The 24175-nt window shown below is 44.3% G+C and overlaps 1 protein-coding gene across 2 annotated transcripts in view; it reads left to right on the top strand.

Annotated features, from left to right (window-relative positions):
* The first annotated feature begins 357 nt into the window (after positions 1–357).
* Positions 358–24175, top strand: part of FBXL7 (F-box and leucine rich repeat protein 7) — a 305779-nt gene continuing 281961 nt past the window's right edge. The window contains exon 1 of one of the 2 annotated variants that reach the window (XM_073676643.1): positions 358–653. In XM_073676643.1, coding sequence (XP_073532744.1) covers positions 638–653 — 16 coding nt within the window. In that variant the 5' untranslated portion in view covers positions 358–637. Of the gene's footprint in view, positions 672–24175 lie in introns of both variants that reach the window. The other variant, XM_073676642.1, reaches the window with a different exon arrangement.

Here is a 24175-nt window from a genome sequence, read left to right as displayed (position 1 = left end):
TCTATCCTCCCCGGATAACCCAGCTTTTCCAGGGGCAGAACAGCCTGTGCCAATGGAAAGGAGGAGAGCCGTGTACTCGGCAGTGCTGACTCCTAGGCATTTCGGTCAGAGCTGACTTGCAGCCATGATGTGGGATGTATGTGTGACTACGGGTAGACTTGGCCGGCTTCCAGGCTATAAACATGCCGGGTGTTTCCCTCTCCCCTCCCCAGGCTCGGAGCACATAGCCGGCCATACCCCAGAGACCCTCGTCCTCTCCTCCCCGAATCAGTAATGTGTGCCGGGCAGAGCTGCTGAGGTACAGGGTGAGGTAATATGGACGCCTGACGTGAGGCTGGGAGGAGAGGAGGGAGGACTGCAGCCTGCCGGTCCTCCCACATTTCTCCACAGAGGATGGATGCTGGGACCGTGCAGTGTCTGCTCTGGAGGGAGAGCTGCCGGCATCTCTGAGCCGCAGGACAAGCAACAAGTATCTGCCGCTGTGGATGTGAACGCCGCCCTGACTGGATTATTGGAATGGCCTGGGTCTGCTGAGGGATGGAGCAGCTTTGTATTGTCTCCGCCTGTGGAGGGCGCTCTCTGCTCTGCCCGATGGAAATGCTGAATGTCTGTGGGATGAGAGCATGAAGTCTACAGGATGGGAGCGAACAATGGCAAGTACGGCAGTGAGGGTGAGTGAGTGTTCCCCGGAGCTAAGGGCAGGGACTCTATGGCAGTGAGGGTGAGTGAGTGCTCCCCGGAGCTGAGGACGGGCAGGGGCTCTATGACAGTGAGGGTGAGTGAGTGCTCCCTCAAGCTGAGGACAGGGACTCTATATCAGTGAGGGTGAGTGAGTGCTCCCCGGAGGTGAGGACAGGGACTCTATGACAGTGAGGGTGAGTGAGTGCTCCCCGGAGCTGAGGACAGGACTCTATGACAGTGAGGGTGAGTGAGTGCTCCCCAGAGCTGAGGATAAGGGCTCTATGGCAGTGAGGGTGAGTGAGTGCTCCCTCAAGCTGAGGACAGGGACTCTATATCAGTGAGGGTGAGTGAGTGCTCCCCGGAGCTGAGGACAGGGACTCTATAACAGTGAGGGTGAGTGAGTGCTCCCCGGAGCTGAGGACAGGACTCTATGACAGTGAGGGTGAGTGAGTGCTCCCCAGAGCTGAGGATAAGGGCTCTATGGCAGTGAGGGTGAGTGAGTGCTCCCTCAAGCTGAGGACAGGGACTCTATATCAGTGAGGGTGAGTGAGTGCTCCCCGGAGCTGAGGACAGGGACTCTATGACAGTGAGGGTGAGTGAGTGCTCCCCGGAGCTGAGGACAGGACTCTATGACAGTGAGGGTGAGTGAGTGCTCCCCAGAGCTGAGGATAAGGGCTCTATGGCAGTGAGGGTGAGTGAGTGCTCCCCAGAGCTGAGGACAGGGGCTCTATGACAGTGAGGGTGAGTGAGTGCTCCCCGGAGCTGAGGACAGGACTCTATGACAGTGAGGGTGAGTGAGTGCTCCCCAGAGCTGAGGATAAGGGCTCTATGGCAGTGAGGGTGAGTGAGTGCTCCCCAGAGCTGAGGACAGGGGCTCTATGACAGTGAGGGTGAGTGAGTGCTCCCCAGAGCTGAGGATAAGGGCTCTATGGCAGTGAGGGTGAGTGAGTGCTCCCCAGAGCTGAGGACAGGGGCTCTATGACAATGAGGGTGAGTGAGTGCTCCCCAGAGCTGGAGATGGGCTGGGGCTCTATGGCAGTGAGGGTGAGTGAGTGCTCCCCGGAGCTGAGGACAGGAGCTCTATGGCAGTGAGGGTGAGTGCTCCCCAGAGCTGGGGATAGGCTGGGGCTCTATGGCAGTGAGGGTGAGTGAGTGCTCCCCGGAGCTCTAGACAGGGGCTCTATGGCAGTGAGGGTGAGTGCTCCCCAGAGCTGGGGATAGGCTGGGGCTCTATGGCAGTGAGGGTGAGTGAGTGCTCCCCAGAGCTGGAGACGGGCTGGGGCTCTATGGCAGTGAGGGTGAGTGAGTGCTCCCCAGAGCTGGAGACGGGCTGGGGTTCTATGGCCGTGAGGGTGAGTGAGTGCTCCCTGGAGCTGAGGACGGGCGGGGGCTCTTCCTCTCTGTACTATTGTTCTGTAGAGTGTGGACTGTATAAAGTTCATTCAGCCCATTGTTTGTGCTCCAGGAAGGGCAGGCTCTGTTCGAGGGGTCACTCAGCCCAGACAGACCTGTAACCCTGTAGCTGACAGTGAGCTGGCTGCCTCCTGTCACACTGTGAAGGTCCTAGTGACAAATCCCATAACTGAGGAGCCCCCATAGCAATGATATGTAAGTGCTCCCTCCAAAATTCTTAATGTACATACTACTCCCATAGCTGGACCTGCACTACCGTTCTCCTTTATAGCTGATGGCTGGAAGTTGTCCTTCTTGAGCCCCAAATTAACAAGCAGAGTGTATCTATTAGAGGAGGAACTCCTGAAAGAGAATAAAAGAGGCTCAAGAAATCCGAGGTTAGACAGTAACAGTGCCAAGAAGAGCGAGAATTTACCAGCAGAACTTAAGTTTATTACTTTGTACTTCGTATATCAGATATGTTTCCGTGTGTCATATAAAAGGAGAGACATGGGATCCGGGGGTGGCGGGACGGGATGTTGAAGACACAAAAGGACAGGGAATTTGGGGGGACAGGGTATCTGAGGGAGACAGAATCCGAGGAGTGACAGAAGGACAAGAAATCTGGGGAATGATAGGGAAAGAGAATCTAGAGGTGGGACAGAGGGACAGGGAATCTGGGAGATGATTGGGAAGTTGGAAGATGACAGGGAATCTGGGTGATGACAGGGAATCTGGGTGATGGCAGGGAATCTGGGAGATGACAGGGAATCTAGAACATGACAGGGAATCTGGGAGATGACGGAATCTGGGGAATGACAGAATCAGAAGATGACAGGGAATCTGGGGGATGACAGGGAATCTGGGGATGACAGGGAATCTGGGAGATGGCAGGGAATCTAGAACATGACAGGGAATCTGGGAGATGACGGAATCTGGGGAATGACAGAATCAGAAGATGACAGGGAATCTGGGGGATGACAGGGAATCTGGGGATGACAGGGAATCTGGGAGATGACAGGGAATCTAGAACATGACAGGGAATCTGGGAGATGACGGAATCTGGGGGATGACGGAATCAGAAGATGACAGGGAATCTGGGAGATGACGGGGAATCTAGAACATGACAGGGAATCTGGGAGATGACGGAATCTGGGGAATGACAGAATCAGAAGATGACAGGGAATCTGGAGGATGACAGGGAATTTGGGGATGACAGGGAATCTGGGAGATGACGGGGAATCTAGAACATGACAGGGAATCTGGGAGATGACGGAATCTGGGGAATGACAGAATCAGAAGATGACAGGGAATCTGGAGGATGACAGGGAATTTGGGGATGACAGGGAATCTGGGAGATGACGGGGAATCTAGAACATGACAGGGAATCTGGGAGATGACGGAATCTGGGGAATGACAGAATCAGAAGATGACAGGGAATCTGGGGGATGACAGCGAATCTGGGGATGACAGGGAATCTGGGAGATGACGGAATCTGGGGGATGACAGCTAATCTGGAGTATGACTTAATCTAGAAGATGACAGGGAATCTGGGAGATGACGGAATCTGGGGGATGACAGGGAATCTAGAAGATGACGGGGAATCTGGAGGATGACGGAATCTAGAAGATGACGGAATCTGGGGGATGAAAGGGAATCTAGAAGATGACAGGGAATCTGGGGGATGGCAGGGAATCTGGAGGATGACGGAATCTAGAAGATGACGGAATCTGGGGGATGAAAGGGAATCTAGAAGATGACAGGGAATCTGGGGGATGGCAGGGAGTCTGGGAGATGACGGAATCTAGAAAATGACAGGGAATCTGGGGGATGACAGGGAATCTGGGATGATGGAATCTAGAAGATGACAGGGAATCTGTGTGATGACAGGGAATTTGTGTGATGATAAGCAATCTGGGAGATGACAGGGAATCTGGGGGATGACAGGGAATCTAGGGGATGACAGGGAATCTGATAGATGACAGGAAATTTGTGTGATGATAGGGAATCTTGGGCATGGCAAGGACAGAGAATCCGGTGGGTGACAGAGAATCTGAGGGATGGCAGGTAATCAGATGAATGACAGGGAATCTGGGGCATGACGGAGAGGTTATCTAGGGAATGACAGGGAATCTGGAGCATGGCAAGGAGAGAGAATCCAGTGGTGACAGGGAATCTGGGGAATGGCAGGTAATCAGGGGAATGGCAGGGAATCTTGGGCATGACAGGGACAGGTTATCTAGGGGATGACAGGGACAAGGAATCTTGGGCATGACGGTATCTGGGAGAGGACAGAATGTGGGGGATGATGGTGCAGTGAATTTGGAGGGGGCAGACAGAAGGACTGAAAATCTGGGTGAGGCAGGGAATCTGATGGGGGGGCAGGAGGACAGGTAATCTGTGGTATGATAGGGATGTAATCTGGGGTATGACAGGAGGACAGGAAGCTGGAGGCTGATAGTTGGACAGCTTGTCTCGGTAGTGATCAAGGGACAGAGAAGTACTGGAAATCTGAGAGGTGATAGAGTGACAGGAATCTTGGGAGTGATTGAAGGACAGCATCTAGGAGGAAAAATGGGATGAAATTTAGGGACAAGGAACCTGAAAGTGTTGAGGGATATTGATTCTGGGGTAGGAGTTGGCAGTTTGGTGTAGTGTGTTCAGTATGAAGTCTCCATACACAGAGGCACTTTTTTCATTGGAACCAAAAAAACACCAGGGGGCACATATGCAAAAAGTTGTTTGCTTTCTTCAGTTTGTGATTACTGTAGGAGTAAAGGACAAGGTTCTGAAGAAAACACAAGTCTAGTAATCCTCCAGTATATTGGTCATAACCAATGTGGTGATATGTTAGGCTGACAGGATTCTTGCTGCTTCTTATCTATTTATTCTTCTTAATGAACATTACATGGCCAGACAGATTTGCATTTACAAGCATTACATAAATTGGTTCTAGCATATCAAAAACCAAGGCTAAAGGGAGGCTTGAAGCTTCTGTCCTCCCTTGATAATTGTGCACCAGTTTTAATTTCCCAGCATAGTGTTCTGTTTTGTGCTGTGTGTTTTTTGTGTAGGAAATTAAACTTTTGCAAACCTATTTTTATTGATCTTGCTTTTTGCACAGGGTAATTGGTGTACTTATTCAGGAAATGGGCTTATTGAAATTGCTGTCATAAAATAGAAACTTCATTAATCTCTAGCATGTCATTGTATGCTGTAACATTATTGTTTCTTTGCACTGGAGCTAAGCAACCCACACCATGAAAGTTAGGCCCAAAACATTAATTTTAATTCATCCAAATCTGCACTTGGCGATATACAATTGAACTGAAAAAATTCTAGCAGGAACCAAACCCAGACTGCCGGGTGGGGAATTATCATACCCTGCCATGTTCAGTGAGTTTATGGCCAGACCAAACGTGCAGCTGCCCAGGACAACTCCAGGAGCGCAAAATTGACAAAATAATGTCCTGGAAAGGTATTATGGTACAATTCTGAATTAGGTCATTTAATAAAAAAAGTGTTCATGCTAAACTTTGTCTATTAAAAAGCCACAATTATATACATCTGTGTGATGCTAATAGAAGGGTTGTGAGTTAAGTCTTACCTTTTACCTTTTCTTTTTATTTCACCCCTTTTTAGCATTATCTATATTTGGATCCAGGTCTTATTGTATGCTGAAAGTTCCCGCTTCTGCAGTTAAAAAAGCCATTGCAGTTGCACATCAGTCACCTATGTTGTAGGTGGCTAGGCTTCTAGTTCAGGAGGTGATTTCTGTGGTGTCCAATGATACATTTTAACCGCCAGTATACAGTTTTTATAGCTACTTTGTAGCAATCGTGTTTATAAATAAGGGTGTAGCTGCCCTATAAGTGCTACTGCTAGATGTAAATTTGGCTATAACTATGACACTTTTTATGGTGTTTAGTCTCAGGAAACATTACTACATACATTATATATTAAGGCTCCCATACATATTAGATCGCTGTTGGCCAAACGAATGTTTATCCGCCAGCGATCTCTCCTGACTCCCCATACATATGTAGTTAAGAAAAAAGTAAAAAATATGGGAATAAGAATAAAAGTGCTGCTGAAGTAGCGAATCAGTCCAGAGTATAGTTCACCACTTTTATTGAATGAACAAAATTAGGTTAAAAATCTACACGCTGCAGCAAGATGACTGCCCTGAGAAAGGTGTTAGTACAACGCTGAAATGTGTAGCCTTGTAACCTGATTTTGTTTATACAATAGAAGTGGTAAACTGTACCCTGCCAGGACTGATTCTCTAATTCAACAGCACTTTTATTCCCACTTTTTACTTTTTCCTTAAAGGGAACCTGACACCATGAATGTGCAGTAGAATCTTCAGGCCCCATGTTATAGAATAGGAGAAGCTCCGTAGATTGATATGTAATTTTGTGAGAAAAGACTCAGTATAACCTGTGATTTAATCATTTAAACCTCTGCTCTTTCTGCGATTTTTAGGTCCAGTGGGCGGTCCTATCAGTGACTGACAGTTTTCTTTGTATTAGTGTACATACAGAGACAGCTGTCAATCACTGATAGGACTGCCGACTGGACCAAAAACCCCAGAAAGAGCAGAGGATTAACAGATTAAATCACAGGTTATATTGAGTCTTTTCTCATATAACTATATATCAATCTTCTGAGCTCCCCCTGCTCTATAACATGGGGCCTGCAGATTCCACTGCATTCTCATGGTGACAGGTTCCCTTTCTTAAAGAAGTTCACCACTACTTTTTATGATTGCCCCAATCGATGGACCCTGTGCCCCTAAGTGTTTTTCTAATTATCTCCTGCTGTCCTTCTTGCCTGGGAGCGGAGCCATCACTGGCTGCTCACAGGCATTACATGACTCCCGGCTGCAGCCGGCTCTGACATCCGCTGATGTCACGTCAAGTTCCTCACTTGACGTGACATCAGCGGCGGGTCACGTGATGCCTGTGAGTGGCCAGCGGTAGCGCTGTTCATAGGCAAGAAGGACAGCAGGAGGTAATTAGAAAAACAATTAGGGGCACAGGGTCCATCGATTGGGGCAATCATAAAAAGTAGTGGCCAATTCCTTTAAGTACATTCCAATGAGACAGTAGTGCCCATCCTAATTTGTATGTACGGGATCAGTAGCTGCTGAAATGTTAAGGCCTTAAAGCGGTTAACCAATTCATTTTCATTGATGACATCCTTAGGATAAGTCATCAATGTCTGATCGTCCGGGGTCCGAAATCTAGGCACCTCCCGCCAATTAGCTGTTATCGGCGGAAGAACTCACATGAAGAGCTGCTCCGTTTTCTGATAGTGGCCGCAGCCGGGTACTACACATCTGGCGGCCACTACCAGAAGACGGCCAGCTCTAACAGGTGAGCATGCTACCTTAAGTACACGTGTTTGTGCGACTGCTAAGCCTTAACCAGAGATTTTGCACTATGGAGCACCCTGTGTTATTTCCTTTACTTCTCGAGATGTCCCTCATAAAGAAGAATGTTTGGCTCAGTTGGGCCCTCCTGTGTTCTCTATCAAAGAGCTTCTGCCAGATTCCTCTCGCAGAGGCTTATCTCCAGGGAAAAAAAAGGATCGGTTGAAATTCACCAGGCCGAATCCACCTCTTCTCTCATTCAGAAATACCTAATACCCATTAGACTGTCAGCCAATCGCACTGATATTGGCAGCTTTGGCCAATTTTAGTGTAATGTGTATGGGAGCTTTTAAGTGTCATGCAGTAAGTTTTTGAATATCTGCATTAGATAAACCCTATCAATATGCCCTCTGGCACTCTCTGTAATACCAGAGCAAAAATCACTTTATAGAGTGCCTAAATGCAGGGCGAATAAGGACGCTGGGAGCTACTGGGATAAAAAGCATATAATGCTTTTTCTTCCAATTTATAGGTGTACAGGCAGCCAAATCGGTAGAATCCATTAAGATTCAGTTCTTCAGGATTTCCAGTTGATGCTATGTCCTTAGGAGAGGTTGTCAGTGCATTGTTAGTGGGTTTCTAATCCCTGAAACTCATAGCGATTAGCAGCAGTCCCATGATTGTTTATGACACATTTTCTCAGGAGTCCCCAACCTGTGGCTTGCAAGTCACATGCGGCTGTGTGGCATGCAATTGAAAGCAAATTTGAGAAGAGGAATGATGAAAAGCCTATGCTTAAAATAGCGTACATGACATGCATGCACTTTTGTTCTACTTACTTGCATATAATAATAAATAATGAATGAAATTGGTTTTCAGGATTAGGGAAAAAAGTTGTTGCTTTTTTATCTGAAAAAATTACCTCTTGGGCTTGTGACTTATGTACACAGCTCATGATATAAAGCCAATGAACTAAAGTAGCACGGTTTGTAGGTGTTATGGTGGTAACGCACATGTGTTCCTAGTGACGTGCTAATCACTTCGTTCAACGCTCTACTCCATCTCGTGTCAGGCCGCCGCACTGAGACCTCATGCTGCTCTTCCAACTCTGCTGCATATCCCTGCTGTCTCCACCTGGCTATAGGGAGGCACAACCAGACCCTGCAGGAACTTAACCCTGCTGTGACCTTCAGGGTTTAACTTCCCCAGCCTATCCCTAGGCAGCAGGGGGTTTATTAGGCAGCTCCTCTCACCACTCCTTGCCTGAGCATTGTTTCCTAGTTAGTTTGTCGACCCAGCTTGTATACCCGACCTGTCTGAGCTCTCCGCTCCTGACCTCAGCTTTGTAATCGGATTCTGTGCTGCCTGCCTTGAACCCTGATGCTCTGACCACGTCTTTGCCTTCCTTCCTCCTGTACCTCCTACCCATGTTCCTGACCCTCCAGTCAGCTGCTGTAGACAGCTCTGGAGTGGTAACTGGTGACTATCTGTGGCCAAGCCTATATTCACCATCAGACCTTCTAATGAATACCAGTAGTCACTTAGTTACGCCCCGCCAGGGTAAGCTAGGCTGGTAATGCAGTGAGTCCACACCCACCAGAGTTATAGTAGGTAAAAAAATACATTTTTTCTAATCCTTGTCATTTTTAAAGACCAATTTCAGTCTAATGTATTTCACTGTCTGTACTGTGACATACTCTGACCCAAACATGTAGGCTTTATCTCACATACAAAAAGCACTGCCGATTCCAGCCTCAAAGCGACACTCACTCAGCAGCTGGTATGGGAATTTCAAAGTGATCTGACTCAGATATTTTATATTGACCAATATCATAAAACAATGATGGTGATCAGCGTAGATAAATTGTCACAGTCCAAAAAGATGCGTAACAGCGGCACTGTGTCATAAAATCCAATTTTATTTCTTCAACATAAGTAAGTTAAAAGAAGCAAAAAGATCAGTGAACCCACATGAAAAATGCCATTTTGCGTGCATACAGACTTTCTCAAAGCCTCATGGGAACAGCTCCATTCCTCCCCTTTATAATTAAAAATCTCATTTCAATGGCAATAAAATATGCATTCTTATAAGCACATTTAAAACATCTGAATTCCACTAAAGATACATAACGTATCCCCTTAGAAGACTTGTCTTTGTTTAGGCTATATATTACTAATTAAATACATTGATTAAAGTATATACAGATTTTAATTTACCATTATATACTATTTATTACAATTATTATCTTATAAAAAGGATGAAAAATATTTTTTCTCATTAAGACCTAAGGGACCTAAAGCATTGCATTGAAAGAGTACCTATCACAAAAAATCTATTTTTATTAAAAAATATGATTAAATGTGTGCATTTACTTACTTTAGATAGATACTGACTGTTTTGAAAGTCAGTATCTACCTAAAAACCTTTGTTTTATATACGTCCAATTGAAGTGCACTACCATCTTCTGGATGGCATGGCTTCTCGCTGCACCATGCATGCTTTTAATGCTCATGCACATGCAGAGATACCAGAAGCACGCTGAAGATTTTTCTCTGTCTGTCTGCAACATACAATGTGATTTTCTGTTTTTTATATTCTGTCTTTCACAGTTGAAGTGTACCTATGAAGTGTACCTACCTTCTTTGTAGGTGGGAAAACTTGCAAAATCGGCAGTGTATCAAATACTTATTTTTCCAAGTGTATCTCACTGATAATTCTATCTAATATATCACTAGTCACCAGTGTGATAGTGATAGATAATGAAGCTGCTGACAGGCAGGGACAACTGTAAGAATATACTTATGGCTGGTGGAGTGGTGGTGAGCAGTCTACAAAAAAAGTGCAGTGATGTTCCCAGGAGCCATGCGTATAGGAGCACTTCCTGGTATCTCTCTCCTCACCAAACAGTGAGATCTGGCAAGTCATCGATAAGTATATTATTATAGCTGCCTGGGACACTTTGCAGCTTCATTAGCTATCACTATCACACTGGTCTATGCTCTGATCTGAGTGTTGTCACTCCTATCAGCACAGACCAGTGTGACTATGGTAGATAGTAAAGCTGCAGACATGCAAGGAAAAATCTTCCAATAAAGTAGTCATATGTCCTTGGGAGCAGCGCACACTCACTCTACAGCACTAAACATGATGTCTGCTCGGAGTAGTGAAACCGCGCTCTTCCTTGATGTGGAGTGACATAGCTTTTTACTGATAGTCGGATTAGCATATTATTCGTATATCCCTATTGTAATAAAATCCCTTTCCTTAATGATTTTTTAACTACTTATATTTAGAATTTAGTTTTTTTTACCAGTAGTATATTACATTAAAAAAAGGCGGAGTAATTTTTCACAATAGGCAGTCTTTAAAGGGGTTGTTTGGTCTAAAATGAAAAGTTTGCAGTCACTCTGTGTAACTTCAGACCTCTGAATCCCCCCCCCCAGCGCAAGCACTGTGTGCTGCGAGGATTCGCTGGTTTATGAGCCAGAAACGCGGTGATGTATGCAATATGCATACTCCCAGCCAGAGCTGAGGATTCGCTGGTTTCTGAGCCGGGAACCCGGTGATGTATGCAATATGCATACTCCCGGCCAGAGCTGAGGAGTCGCCGGTTTCTGAGCCGGGAACACTGTAATGTATGCAATATGCATACTCCCGGCCAGAGCTGAGGAGTCGCTGGTTTCTGAGTCGGGAACCCGGTGATGTATGCAATATGCATACTCCCGGCCAGAGCTGAGGAGTCGCTAGTTTCTGAGCCGGGAACGCGGTGATGTATGCAATATGCATACTCCCGGCCAGAGCTGAGGAGTCGCTGGTTTCTGAGCTGGGAACGCGGTGATGTATGCAATATGCATACTCCCGGCCAGAGCTGAGGAGTCGCTGGTTTCTGAGCTGGGAACGCGGTGATGTATGCAATATGCATACTCCCGGCCAGAGCTGAGGAGTCGCTAGTTTCTGAGCTGGGAACGCGGTGATGTATGCAATATGCATACTCCCGGCCAGAGCTGAGGATTCACTGGTTTCTGAGCTGGGAACGCGGTGATGTATGCAATATGCATATTCCCGGCCAGAGCTGAGGAGTCGCTGGTTTCTGAACTGGGAGCGCGGTGATGTATGCAATATGCATACTCCCGGCCAGAGCTGAGGATTCACTGGTTTCTGAGCTGGGAACGCGGTGATGTATGCAATATGCATACTCCCGGCCAGAGCTGAGGAGTCGCTGGTTTCTGAGCCGGGAACACGGTATTTTATGCAATATGCATACTCCCGGCCAGAGCTGAGGAGTCGCTGGTTTCTGAGCTGGGAGCGCGGTGATGTATGCAATATGCATACTCCCGGCCAGAGCTGAGGAGTCGTTAGTTTCTGAGCCGGGAACGCGGTGATGTATGCATACTCCCAGCCAGAGCTGAGGAGTCGCTAGTTTCTGAGCTGGGAGCGCAGTGATGTATGCAATATGCATACTCCCGGCCAGAGCTGGGGAGTCGCTAGTTTCTGAGCCGGGAACGCGGTGATGTATGCAATATGCATACTACAGGCCAGAGCTGAGGATTCGCTGGTTTCTGAGCTGGGAACGCGGTGATGTATGCAATATGCATACTCCCGGCCAGAGCTGAGGATTCGCTGGTTTCTAAGCTGGGAACGCGGTGATGTATGCAATATGCATACTCCCGGCCAGAGCTGAGGATTCGCTGGTTTCTGAGCTGGGAACGCGGTGATGTATGCAATATGCATACTCCCGGCCAGAGCTGAGGAGTCGCTAGTTTCTGAGCCGGGAACGCGGTGATGTATGCAATATGCATACTCCCGGCCAGAGCTGAGGAGTCGCTGGTTTCTGAGCTGGGAACGCGGTGATGTATGCAATATGCATACTCCCGGCCAGAACTGAGGATTCGCTGGTTTCTGAGCTGGGAACGCGGTGATGTATGCAATATGCATACTCCCGGCCAGAGCTGAGGAGTCGCTAGTTTCTGAGCCGGGAACGCGGTGATGTATGCAATATGCATACTCCCGGCCAGAGCTGAGGAGTCGCTGGTTTCTGAGCTGGGAACGCGGTGATGTATGCAATATGCATACTCCCGGCCAGAACTGAGGATTCGCTGGTTTCTGAGCTGGGAACGCGGTGATGTATGCAGTATGCATACTCCCGGCCAGAGCTGAGGATTCGCTGGTTTCTGAGCTGGGAACGCGGTGATGTATGCAATATGCATACTCCCGGCCAGAGCTGAGGATTCGCTGGTTTCTGAGCTGGGAACGCGGTGATGTATGCAATATGCATATTCCCGGCCAGAGCTGAGGATTCCCTGGTTTCTGAGCTGGGAACGCGGTGATGTATGCAATATGCATACTCCCGGCCAGAGCTGAGGAGTCGCTGGTTTCGGAGCCGAGAACGCGGTGATGTATGCAATATGCATACTCCCGGCCAGAGCTGAGGAGTCGCTGGTTTCGGAGCCGAGAACGCGGTGATGTATGCAATATGCATACTCCCGGCCAGAGCCCTTTTAGTGGGCGCAGCCTCGTTCCATATACTTGTATTTGCTCTTTGTAATAGTTTTTGAAATGTTAGTAGATCTAGCAAAGCTGTTATCACGGTTTTATTGTGTACTGCACAATGGATTTTATATTGTAAGTTTCTATTAAAGGAAGAAATTTTTTATCCTTGATGGCGGATTTTTTAAAACTTTGGACTTTTACTATATATAGCATTGCCAGCTGCTACATTCGTGCAGCGGATTCCAAACGTGGATGGGTGAGTAACTACTATTTTTTTGTACTACTATTAGGTTAAAATTCCACCAATATTGGCAGCCTGTACAAAGAATAGGTCATCAATTGTAAATTTTGGAAATAGAAGCCCCTTAAGAACAGAAGCCACGGTGGAAGTGTGAAAAGAGCCTAAAGCTGAAGAAATAATAAGCCCATCTAAAACATTCTCCACCATTACTACTACTGTATGTGAGCAGGAATTACTGAATTCACTTTCACATACAAGCATTTTGGGAACAAAGAAAATAAAAAATCACCTCTTCTAAAAGTAGATGACCTTGGTAAGTGCAGCCTGAAGAGAAGTGGACAAACTGTATGTAAAAGTAGTCATGATTTACAGCATGGAAAAGTACTCTGCATTCTACCTTGGCTAGTATCTGCTTAGTCCTGTATATTAATTTCATATACCAAATTTGGAGCGAGATATTTCAGTGGTCTACTAAGAGAATAAAAGCAAAACCATGCCAAAAAAAGTTTCTGAGGTGATTATATATCCCACAATTCCTAAATATAATGCACAGATCCTGACTGCATTCCTTCCAGGCAGCGATAGACAAAACCCCTGGAGAGAAAGGGTGGAAGTAATGTTTTCCAGCTGCTTTGTCTAAGCGCTACCAATGTCGTCTCTGCTCACTTTAGACATACATTTTTGGGGGGGATCAAATGCACATTTCACTTTTTCGGAGAAGTGATCTGCAAGATCTGCAGAAAGTATATGCCTGACTTTCTTCTCCTTTTTTAAGTAATCAGGTCTATGTGTATACATTCATGTGTAGCCTTGCTTTTACCTGGGAGAAAGATATCAATTTACTTATTTGCACTTTTAATTTGATTAAAAATTTCTATAGTATTCTTGAACCCCAGGCATTTCCTGCATTTGTAACTTTTTGAATGGCAGGCATTTGTACTGGCACAATCACTGCACATAAATGCATAGTTTAGTACAGTATTACCATAACGGTGCACAGATGGATTGTATAGTATACAAAGGAGCGCACCCTAACGCAAATGGAAAGACATAATTAATACTTCTTTGTGTTTGGTTGTGGATGAAGAAAAAAATCCCAGCTGAAGAGGTTTGTGGTTTGTCACTGTGGGTGACAATCTTTCATTTGGCCAATATACAGATGTGTTTCATTAAGATTATTATGCTGTGAGAAAGTCTGGCAGTAGTAGTGTACACATGGGTAACATAGTAACATAGTTTTTACGGTTGAAGGAAGACTAAGTCCATCTAGTTCAACCCATAGCCTAACATGTTGATCCAGAGGAAGGCAAAAAAAAAACCTATGTGGCAAACACTAAGCTCCACATTGGGGAAAAAATTCCTTCTTGACTCCATACGACAATCAGACTAGTTCCCTGGATCAACGCCCTATCAAGGAATCTAGTATATATAACCTGTAATATTATACTTTTCAAGAAAGGCATCCATGCCCTTCTTAAATTTTAGTAGTGAATCACTCATTACAACATCATGCAGCTGAGAGTTCCATAGTCTCACTGCTCTTACAGTAAAGAATCCACGTCTGTGATTATGATTAAACCTTCTTTCCTCCAGACGTAAAAGATGCCCCCTTGTCCCTGTCTCAGGCCTCAGAGTAAAAAGATCAGTAGAAAGGTCTTTGTACTGTCCCCTCATATACTTGTACATAGTAATAAGATCACCTCTAAGCCTTCTTTTTTCCACAGTAAATAACCCCAAGTGTAATAACCTGTCTTGATATTGCAGACCCCCCAGTCCTCTAATAACCTTGGTCGCTCTTCTCTGCACCCTCTCTAGTTCAGCTATGTCTTTCTTATACACCGGAGACCAGAACTGTACACAGTATTCTAAGTGTGGTCGCACTAGTGACTTGTATAGAGGTAAAATTATGTTCTCCTCATGAGCATCTATGCCTCTTTTAATGCATCCCATTATTTTATTTGCCTTTGCAGCAGCTGCCTGACACTGGCCACCAAACGTGAGCTTGTCGTCCACCAATACACCTAGGTCTTTTTCAGTTACAGTTTTGCCCAGTGTTTTACAATTAAGCATATAATTATACATTTTATTTCCTCTGCCCAAGTGCATTACCTTACATTTATCCCCATTAAAGCTCATTTGCCATTTATGAGCCCAAGCTTCTAGTTTACATAGATCCTCCAGTAATATAAAATTGTCCTCCTCTATATTGATTACCCTGCAGAGTTTAATGTCATCTGCAAATATTGAAATACTACTCTGTATGCCCCCTACAAGGTCATTAATAAATATGTTAAAAAGAAGCGGGCCCAATACTGACCCTTGTGGTACCCCACTGTTAACTGAGACTCAGTCTGAGTGTGTTCCATTAATAACCACCCTTTGTTTCCTATCGCTGAGACAGTTCTTAACCCACATACATATATTTTCCCCTATCCCCATTGTTCTCATTTTATGTATCAACTTTTTTTGTGGAACCGTATCAAAAGCTTTTGAAAAGTCCATATACACAACATCCACTGCATTTCCTTGGTCCAGTCCGGAACTTGCCTCCTCATAAAAGGTGATCAGATTAGTTTGACAGGAAAGGTCCCTCGTAAACCCATGTTGATATTTGGTCATGAGGTTATTTTTCAGATACTCTAGTATAGCATCTCTTAGGAAACCCTCCAGGATTTTACCCACAGTAGAGGTTAAGCTTACTGGCCTATAATTTCCAAGTTTGGTTTTTGTCCCCTTCTTGAATATTGGCACCACATTTGTTATACGCCAGTCATGTGGTACAGACCCTGTTATTATGGAATCTTTAAAGATTAAAAATAATGGTCTATCTATGACTTTACTTAATTCCTGCAGTACTCGTGGGTGTATCCCATCCGGGCCCGGAGATTTGTCAACTTTAGTGATTTTTAGACGCCGCCGTACTTCCTGCTGGGTTAAGCAAGTGACATTTAATGGAGAATTTTTGTCATCACTAATCATGTTTTCTGTCATGCGATTTTCTTGTGTAAATACTGTTGAAAAAAAATCATTTAGCATATTGGCTTTTTCCTCATCTACAATTTCACCCAGACTATTTTAAGGGGGCCAACACTATAATTTTTTAGTTTTTTACAATTTATGTAGTTAAAGAATATTTTGGGATTATGTTTACTTTCTCTGGCAATGATTCTCTCTGTCTCAATCTTTGCTGCCTTGATTTGGTTTTTACAGAATTTATTTAATTGTCTGTATTTATTTAATGCCTCATCCCTACCTACTTGCTTTAGCTCTCTAAATGCTTTCCTTTTGTCACTTATTGCGCCCCTTACAGCTCTATTTAGCCATAGTGGTTTCCTCCTATTTCTAGCATGTTTATTCCCATAGGGTATATATTGTGCACAGGTCCTATTCAGGATGCTAATAAATGTCTCCCATTTGCTTTGTGTAGTTTTGTCTCAGGATATCGTCCCAGTTTATTGCACTAGGATCATCTCTCAACTGTTGGAAATTTGCCTTCCTGAGGTTTAGTGTCCTTGTAAATTCTCTACTACACATCTTATTAAAGGATACCTGAAAACTTATTATTTTGTGATCACTATTACCCAAGTGACCCCCAACTCGTATATTTGATAGTCGGTCTGGCCAGTTGGTTAATATTAGGTCTAGCAGTGCCCCCCTTCTTTTTGGGTCCTTAACCAGTTGTGAATGGTAATTGTCTCTCACAGTTGTCAAAAACCTATTACCTTTGCTTGAACTACAGGTTTCTGTTCCCCAATGTATTTCAGGGTAGTTGAAGTCCCCCATAATAATGACTTTTCCTTGAGTCGCTGCTTCATCTATTTGCTTTATGAGGATATTCTACTCTGCTTCCATTATTTTTGGAGACTTATAACAAACCCCTGTCAGTAATTTATTATTTTTTCCCCTCCCCTTATCTCCACTCACAGGGACTCTACATTTTCATTAGATTCACATACAGTACAGACCAAAAGTTTGGACACACCTTCTCATTTAAAGATTTTTCTGTATTTTCATGACTTTGAAAATTGTACATTCACACTGAAGGCATCAAAACTATGAATTAACACATGTGGAATTATATACTTAACAAAAAAGTGTGAAACAACTGAAAATATGTCTTATATTCTATGTTCTTCAAAGTAGCCACCTTTTGCTTTGATGACTGCTTTGCACACTCTTGGCATTCTCTTGATGAGCTTCAAGAGGTAGTCACCGGAAATGGTTTTCACTTCACAGGTGTGCCCTATCAGGTTTAATAAGTGGGATTTCTTGCCTTATAAACGGGGTTGGGACCATCAGTTGTGTTGTGCAGGTCAGGTGGATACACAGCTGATAGTCCTACTGAATAGACTGTTAGCTGCTTTTTTCTTGCCATAATACAAATTCTAAGTAAAGAAAAATGAGTGGCCATCATTACTTTAAGAAATGAAGGTCAGTCAGTCCGAAAAATTGAGCAAACTTTGAAAGTGTCCCCAAGTGCAGTTGCAAAAACCATCAAGCGCTACAAAGGAACTGGCTCACATGAGGACCGCCCCAGGAAAGGAAGACCAAGAGTCACCTCTGCTTCTGAGGATAAGTTTATCCGAGTCACCAGCCTCAGAAATCGCAGGTTAACAGCAGCTCAGATTAGAGACCAGGTCAATGTCACACAGAGTTCTAGCAGCAGACACATCTCTACAACAACTGTTAATAGGAGACTTTGTGCAGCAGGCCTTCATGGTAAAATAGCTGCTAGGAAACCACTGCTAAGGACAGGCAACAAGCAGAAGAGACTTGTTTGGGCTAAAGAACACAAGGAATGGACAGTAGACCAGTGGAAATCTGTGGTTTGGTCTGATGAGTCCAAATTTGAGATCTTTGGTTCCAACCACCTTGTCTTTGTGCGACGCAGAAAAAGTGAACGGATGGACTCTACATGCCTGGTTCCCACCGTGAAGCATGGAGGAGGAGGTGTGATGGTGTGGAGGTGCTTTGCTGGTGACCTTGTTGGGGATTTATTCAAAATTGAAGGCATACTGCACCAGCATAGCTACCACAGCATCTTGCAGCGGCATGCTATTCCATCCGGTTTGCGTTTAGTTGGACCATCATTTATTTTTCAACAGGACAATGACCCCAAACACACCTCCAGGCTGTGTAAGGGCTAGTTGACCAAGAAGGAGAGTGATGGGGTGATACGCCAGATGACCTGGCCTCCACAGTCACCAGACCTGAACCCAATTGTGATGGTTTGGGGTGAGCTGGACTGCAGCGTGAAGGCAAAAGGGGCAAAAAGTGCTAAGCATCTCTGGGAACTCCTTCAAGATTGTTGGAAGACCATTTCTGGTGACTACCTCTTGAAGTTCATCAAGAGAATGCCAAGAGTGTGCTAAGCAGTCATCAAAGCAAAAGGTGGCTACTTTGAAGAACCTAGAATATAAGACATATTTTCAGTTGTTTCACACTTTTTTGTTAAGTATATAATTCCACATGTGTTAATTCTTAGTTCTGATGCCTTCAGTGTGAATGTACAATTTTCATAGTCATGAAATACAGAAAAATCTTTAAATGAGAAGGTGTGTCCAAACTTTTGGTCTGTACTGTATATTCTCACGCAAGATGGGTTTTAAGGATGATTTTACATATAAACACACACCCCTCCCTCGCTTGTTTGTACGGTCATTTCTGAACAGACTATAGCCCTGTAAATTAACTGCCCAGTCATGGCTCTCGTCCAGCCATGTCTCAAATATCCCCACCATGTCAAAATTATTTTCCAACAAAACTAATTCTAATTCCTCCATTTTGTTGGTGAGGCTTCTGGCATTAGTGTACATGCATTTTATGTATCTCTCTGTACCTCTATTCCTTCTTACTATATTGACTGTTCTAACCCCACCCCCAATTTCTTTATTTGTGCCCAGGTCACTATCTGCACTATCTTCCCCACCTATAAAATGAGTACCCTCCCCCCCCCCAATCTCTAGTTTAAACACTCCTCCAACATTCTAGTCATTTTCTCCCCCAACACAGCTGCACCCTCCCCATTGAGGTGCAGCCCGTCCCTAGCGTAGAATCTGTAGCCAACTGAGAAGTCGGCCCAGTTCTCCAGGAACCCAAACCCCTCCTTCCTGGGTAGGGGAGGAAGCAAAAGAGTGTACAGACATTACAGCAGGGGATCACAGCTGATTCTTTTTTTTGAAGTAAAACATTGTTTAAAAACAGGCAGTGAAATGTTTTACATCGCAAAAAGAATAATTTGTGATCCCGTGCTGTAATGCCTGTATTGTCTTTTGCTTCCTCCCCTGCCCAGGAGATGTGGTATGATCAGACCATGTTCCGTACATGAGTGCTGAGAAAAAAAAAATTGATACCCACCTCTCAGACCAGCCTTGCTCTTGTGTTTTCACATGCAGTAACTTTATAGTTGCAGTATTCACAATTTGTGCAGGCAGAGCCAGTAAAAACAGTGTTTTTTCTGCTCGGATTTGACAAACTGAACTCTGCAGTAGAACAGCACCTGATGTTTGGTCACAGGGCTTATGTGACTATGGAGTAGAGTAAGCGGCCCAGAAGGTATCAATTTTTTATTTCTGTCTCCTTTCTAGGCCTGTTAATAAGGGTTAGATAACATAAACTTGGAACTGGTTTACAAAATTTGCCACTTTTTTAAACTAGTTCACGCTGCTTGTTGGATTGGGAGCATCTTGCATGAAATTAGAAACTTAAAGGGTTATTTGCATCTTAATGGTGGATTTTGTCAGATAGTGCGTGTAAAAGCAAGACCTTTTGCAATTTACTGATTTCGCATGCTTTCGTCATGCTCTTTTCCAAGCGATTTTAGCATCACTTGGAAAAGTGCTTGAAAGGTGGTCACATTATATAAATCCATGCAACCGGCATGGATTCATATTGTGCGACCAACATAATGGTAAAAAAAAAGCATTAGAACGTGAAAATAAAAAATAACCTTATACTCACCTTTCCGGCGGCCTCGGTCTGCTCCCGGTGTCGCTGCTGGCTCCGTGGCGGGTACCGGTAATTTAAAAGGACCTTCCATGATGTCAGCGGTCAGGTGATGGTCGTGTGACCATCAGCTGACTAAATGACGTCACCGAAGGTCCTTGCAGATCACCGCTGGGAGCCGAGGAGAGCGCATCGTCACCGGGAGGACACCGGGGGTGCCAGAGAGGTGAGTATGATTATTTTTTATTATTTTTAACTTTATAATTCTGTTTTAACTTGTAGGTACGATGGTACCTGGGTCGGATGAGAGTCTCCTCTTTTCCAGACCCGGGTACCATCCACACATTAAATCGCATAAGACATGTAGAGTCATGCGGATCTTATGCGGTCCAATGCAAGTCAATGGTGGCGATTTTGCAGCGGAATCGCACTACAATTGGTCTTGTTGCAGTTTTTACCGCAATGCGAATCCGCAGCGGAAATTTCCGCATGATGTGCGCAGCACATGCGGATTTGCATTGCAGTACATGGCTGACCTATTACAAGCGTTTTTAATGCATTTTTGCGACAGAAATCCGCCGCAAAAACGCATTAAATCTGCATCGTGTGCACATAGCCTAAAATTTTCAGCTGTTGCTATCTTGCTTGTAAGCACTGCGCTGAAGCTGGCCATGATTAGGAGATAACAGCACACACCAGGGATCCTGGCCAGCTGTAACACTGCTGTCTAGTAGCGGTCTTTGCTCTCTAAGGCAATGAGCCATAAACAAAAGAAAAGAATAGTTCTAATATCTCACCGACTGCTGAAAATTTTAATAAGCAGTAAATTTCAAAATTGCTTGTATTTGCGAGCACAATCTGACCATACCAAATTATCAAGATGCGAATAACCCTTTAAGAAAACAGTTCACTGGTTTACTGTAGGCCATTAATTTAATCACCAATAAAAATAACATGTTTTTAGACTCTCCCAAGATTCTCCCTCTTCCAAACCTTTCACTGCATGTCCTGGTTATCACTGTGTATGTAGCTAGGAGAGGACTGTGACTGAAATTTGGTAGATATAATGGTGAAATTCATCAATCTCTCTCTAAATGTGCCAAGGGCGATGGAAGTATCCTGCGCTGCTGATTAAATGACAAGCCACGATGAAATGAAGAAATGCTGGTTTAATATCAACGCGTTTCGGAGTCAATCCAAACTATGTCAGTTTGCTGTCATTAAAACTTACAAAATGTAGTGCATGGTCCACCCAATTATTTTTTAAAGTGGCGGGGTTTTGTAAAAAGAGTTGTGTTTGACCACTTGCACAACAAAATTCATTTTGTGCCACATGGAAATCCTAAACGATTCGCCAAATTATATAACAGGCTTAATAAAGTTGCTGCATCTTATTGTGAAAAGATTATTTTTTCAATTGTGTCCTATAAAATCCTAGTCTTGATAAATTTAATTCCCTGTGTAAAACGGAGACAGTTCCTCCAAAGATGAGACAAACCAAGGACCACTCAAGAACAACTAGCTACGTAGTACAGGAATTAAATTGACATGGAAAAGAAACCCTGAGATTAATTAGAGGGAAACAAAACAAGATAACATGTGGTTTGGATCCCAAGAGATTTGTAATTCCCATTTGGCAGACATATGAATTGTAGAACATATTAGAAGAATTAGATGTATGTGCGTATAATACACTCTGCAGCTTCTAACCAGAACAAGAAATAATACACACTGATGTCATACTGCCTATATTTGTACTCCTGTGACATCATTCATGCACCTGTTACAACTTAGCAATACATAAGATAAGATGACTACTCTATAAAAACATGTTGTTTATCACTGTTATGGATTGAGTTATAGATCAGATAAATCAAAATTGGAAACCCCGTGACATCCTCCTTTGTGTGTAGATAAATGAGCAAATAGTTACTAGAAGAGCAAACTTTTACTGTGTACTTCCTCATTAGTAAAGAGTAAAGAGGTGCTACATCAAAGATGAAGATAATTGCACTTCTGTGGGTGCAATGGCAATGAATTTTGTCCTTGAGATACCACAGAAATGTAATATTAACCCGAAATATGGATATACCATAGTCATGTCTAGTAGGATGGTGAAAGTATGCTTGGAAATATGGCAGTCTTTTTATGACAAAAATTGGAATTATGTCCTGTTTTCATCTCTCCATGTATACAATTAGCCATAAGGAGGAGGGTTGAGCTGAGTAGATGAGACCCTTTTTTAATATTCTCAAAAAAACTCAGATCCAGGAGACACAAAGTGAATTGTAGAACTGCCCAAATTTCTGAAGTGATTCTCCTGCAAAGAAACACTCACGGATCTACCTGTAAGGGCTTTATTTATCCCTTGTGCACTGTTTTTGCCTTGTGTGTCTTATTGCTATATTTTTTTTTGTAAGCGCTGTAATCTTTTTGTATATTAAATCTAAAATTTAATAAGTTTGTTCCTTGCTGCTCTAAATGTACCCACAACTTCAAAGAGGGAAAGTATAACCTGGTTGTGTTACCTAGTGTATGGCACAGTGCAAGAAGAGTACATATCAGATGCTTGAAAAAATTGGGTGTGCATGTGTACTTGTGTGTCACCAATGCATGTGTATCGCTGGCATATCAAAGCGGCGAGCAGTTACAGCAAGAAGTGTGGAATGGACTTGTGAACTGGCTATGGTGTGGCTTAGCTCCTTGTCAGCCTATTATGATAGTCGAATGGATGAGTGAGGGTGAGAAGTGGTGTTGCTCTTTATAGTCACCTCCAGATCAAGTGGGCTATGTTTGTGACAAAGTTGATGGCAAGTGATGTGTGGTAATGCGTCTCTCACAGAGGTAGACACAGGAACGCTTCTTGGGTTAATCTGCTGGTTTATTAGGACACGGCATATACCAATGCAGGGTTCAACAAAATAAACACTGCCTTTCTGGCATAACATGAAACAAAAGATAACTAATAGCACAGTTGATAGGCCATCGGGGTTCCGCCCTCTCCAGGTATACCAACAAAGTTCACCTAAACACTTCTGTGGAGCTCTCTTGCCTCCACACACACAGACTGGAGACTTCCTTGTCTCCAAACACACAACAGAGAAAAAAACTCAGCAGCTGGACATTTAACTTCCCCAACCACACCCTTGAGGTGGAGATATGGCGAGTGGCCGTCCCACCCATCTCTTACAGCCACTCACAAAAAACCCAACCCTGTCATGGCAGATTAATCCCTCTCAGCACATTACATGCTAGAGAGAAACTTCTAGGTTTCATATCATGGAAGTTAGCAACCTTGGTGACACATATCTCCCATCACATACCCCACTAGTGACCCTGTCACAGGTGGAATAACTTTTTATTAGAGCAGAGAGTGCATGGATTTTTTTATTAACATATTAACCCTTGCACCTGTGGACTTGTAGAGTCTTTGCGAGGAGCACTCCAGTTAACAAGGACAAACTTAGTGCTTAGTGTTGTTTATTAAGCAAAACACCCCCCCCCCACACACACACACACACGCACACACTTGCTTGTTTTTCTTTCCTGTCTTTTATTTGGCAAGTAATGGTTTAGTTGGAAACCACTTATAAGAAGCAAGAGAAAGCTGTGTTGATTCACTATTGTGAATAGAGAGGTCTCTTTGGGATGGATAGGTACAGAGAGATGTTGATCTGTGCCTTGGTCAGGACAATGCCAAACACCAAGGCAATGTGGTCCCGGAGCCAGGATATCCAGCCAAGGATCTGATTCCAAAACTGGCCAACCCAGAGGGTGCCAGCAGTAAACACAACACCTAGAGCAGAAAGCACTCTTGCTTGCCTCAAATTCCACAGCAGATTGGAGAATGTGACCCCCAAATGCATAAGCAGCCTGTTTTACATGATCACCAAAGAGAGTAAGAGTTTGCAGAATGCCACACAGACACCAGGCTCATACTGAGATAAAAGCTGCAGTGTCAAGTAGAGAGTGTACCAGTTGGAGGTAGCCCTACTCCGAATGCACTCACTGAGTAGTGAGTCTAGTGATACCACACATTTAAACTCTGTGT

Source organism: Phyllobates terribilis, unplaced genomic scaffold (assembly GCF_046119375.1).
Source record: "Phyllobates terribilis strain yellow unplaced genomic scaffold, ASM4611937v1 Scaffold_4__5_contigs__length_816908805, whole genome shotgun sequence".
Classification (NCBI taxonomy): domain Eukaryota; kingdom Metazoa; phylum Chordata; class Amphibia; order Anura; family Dendrobatidae; genus Phyllobates; species Phyllobates terribilis.
Note: the sequence above shows the minus strand (reverse complement) of the source record. Positions and strands in the feature narration are given on the sequence as shown.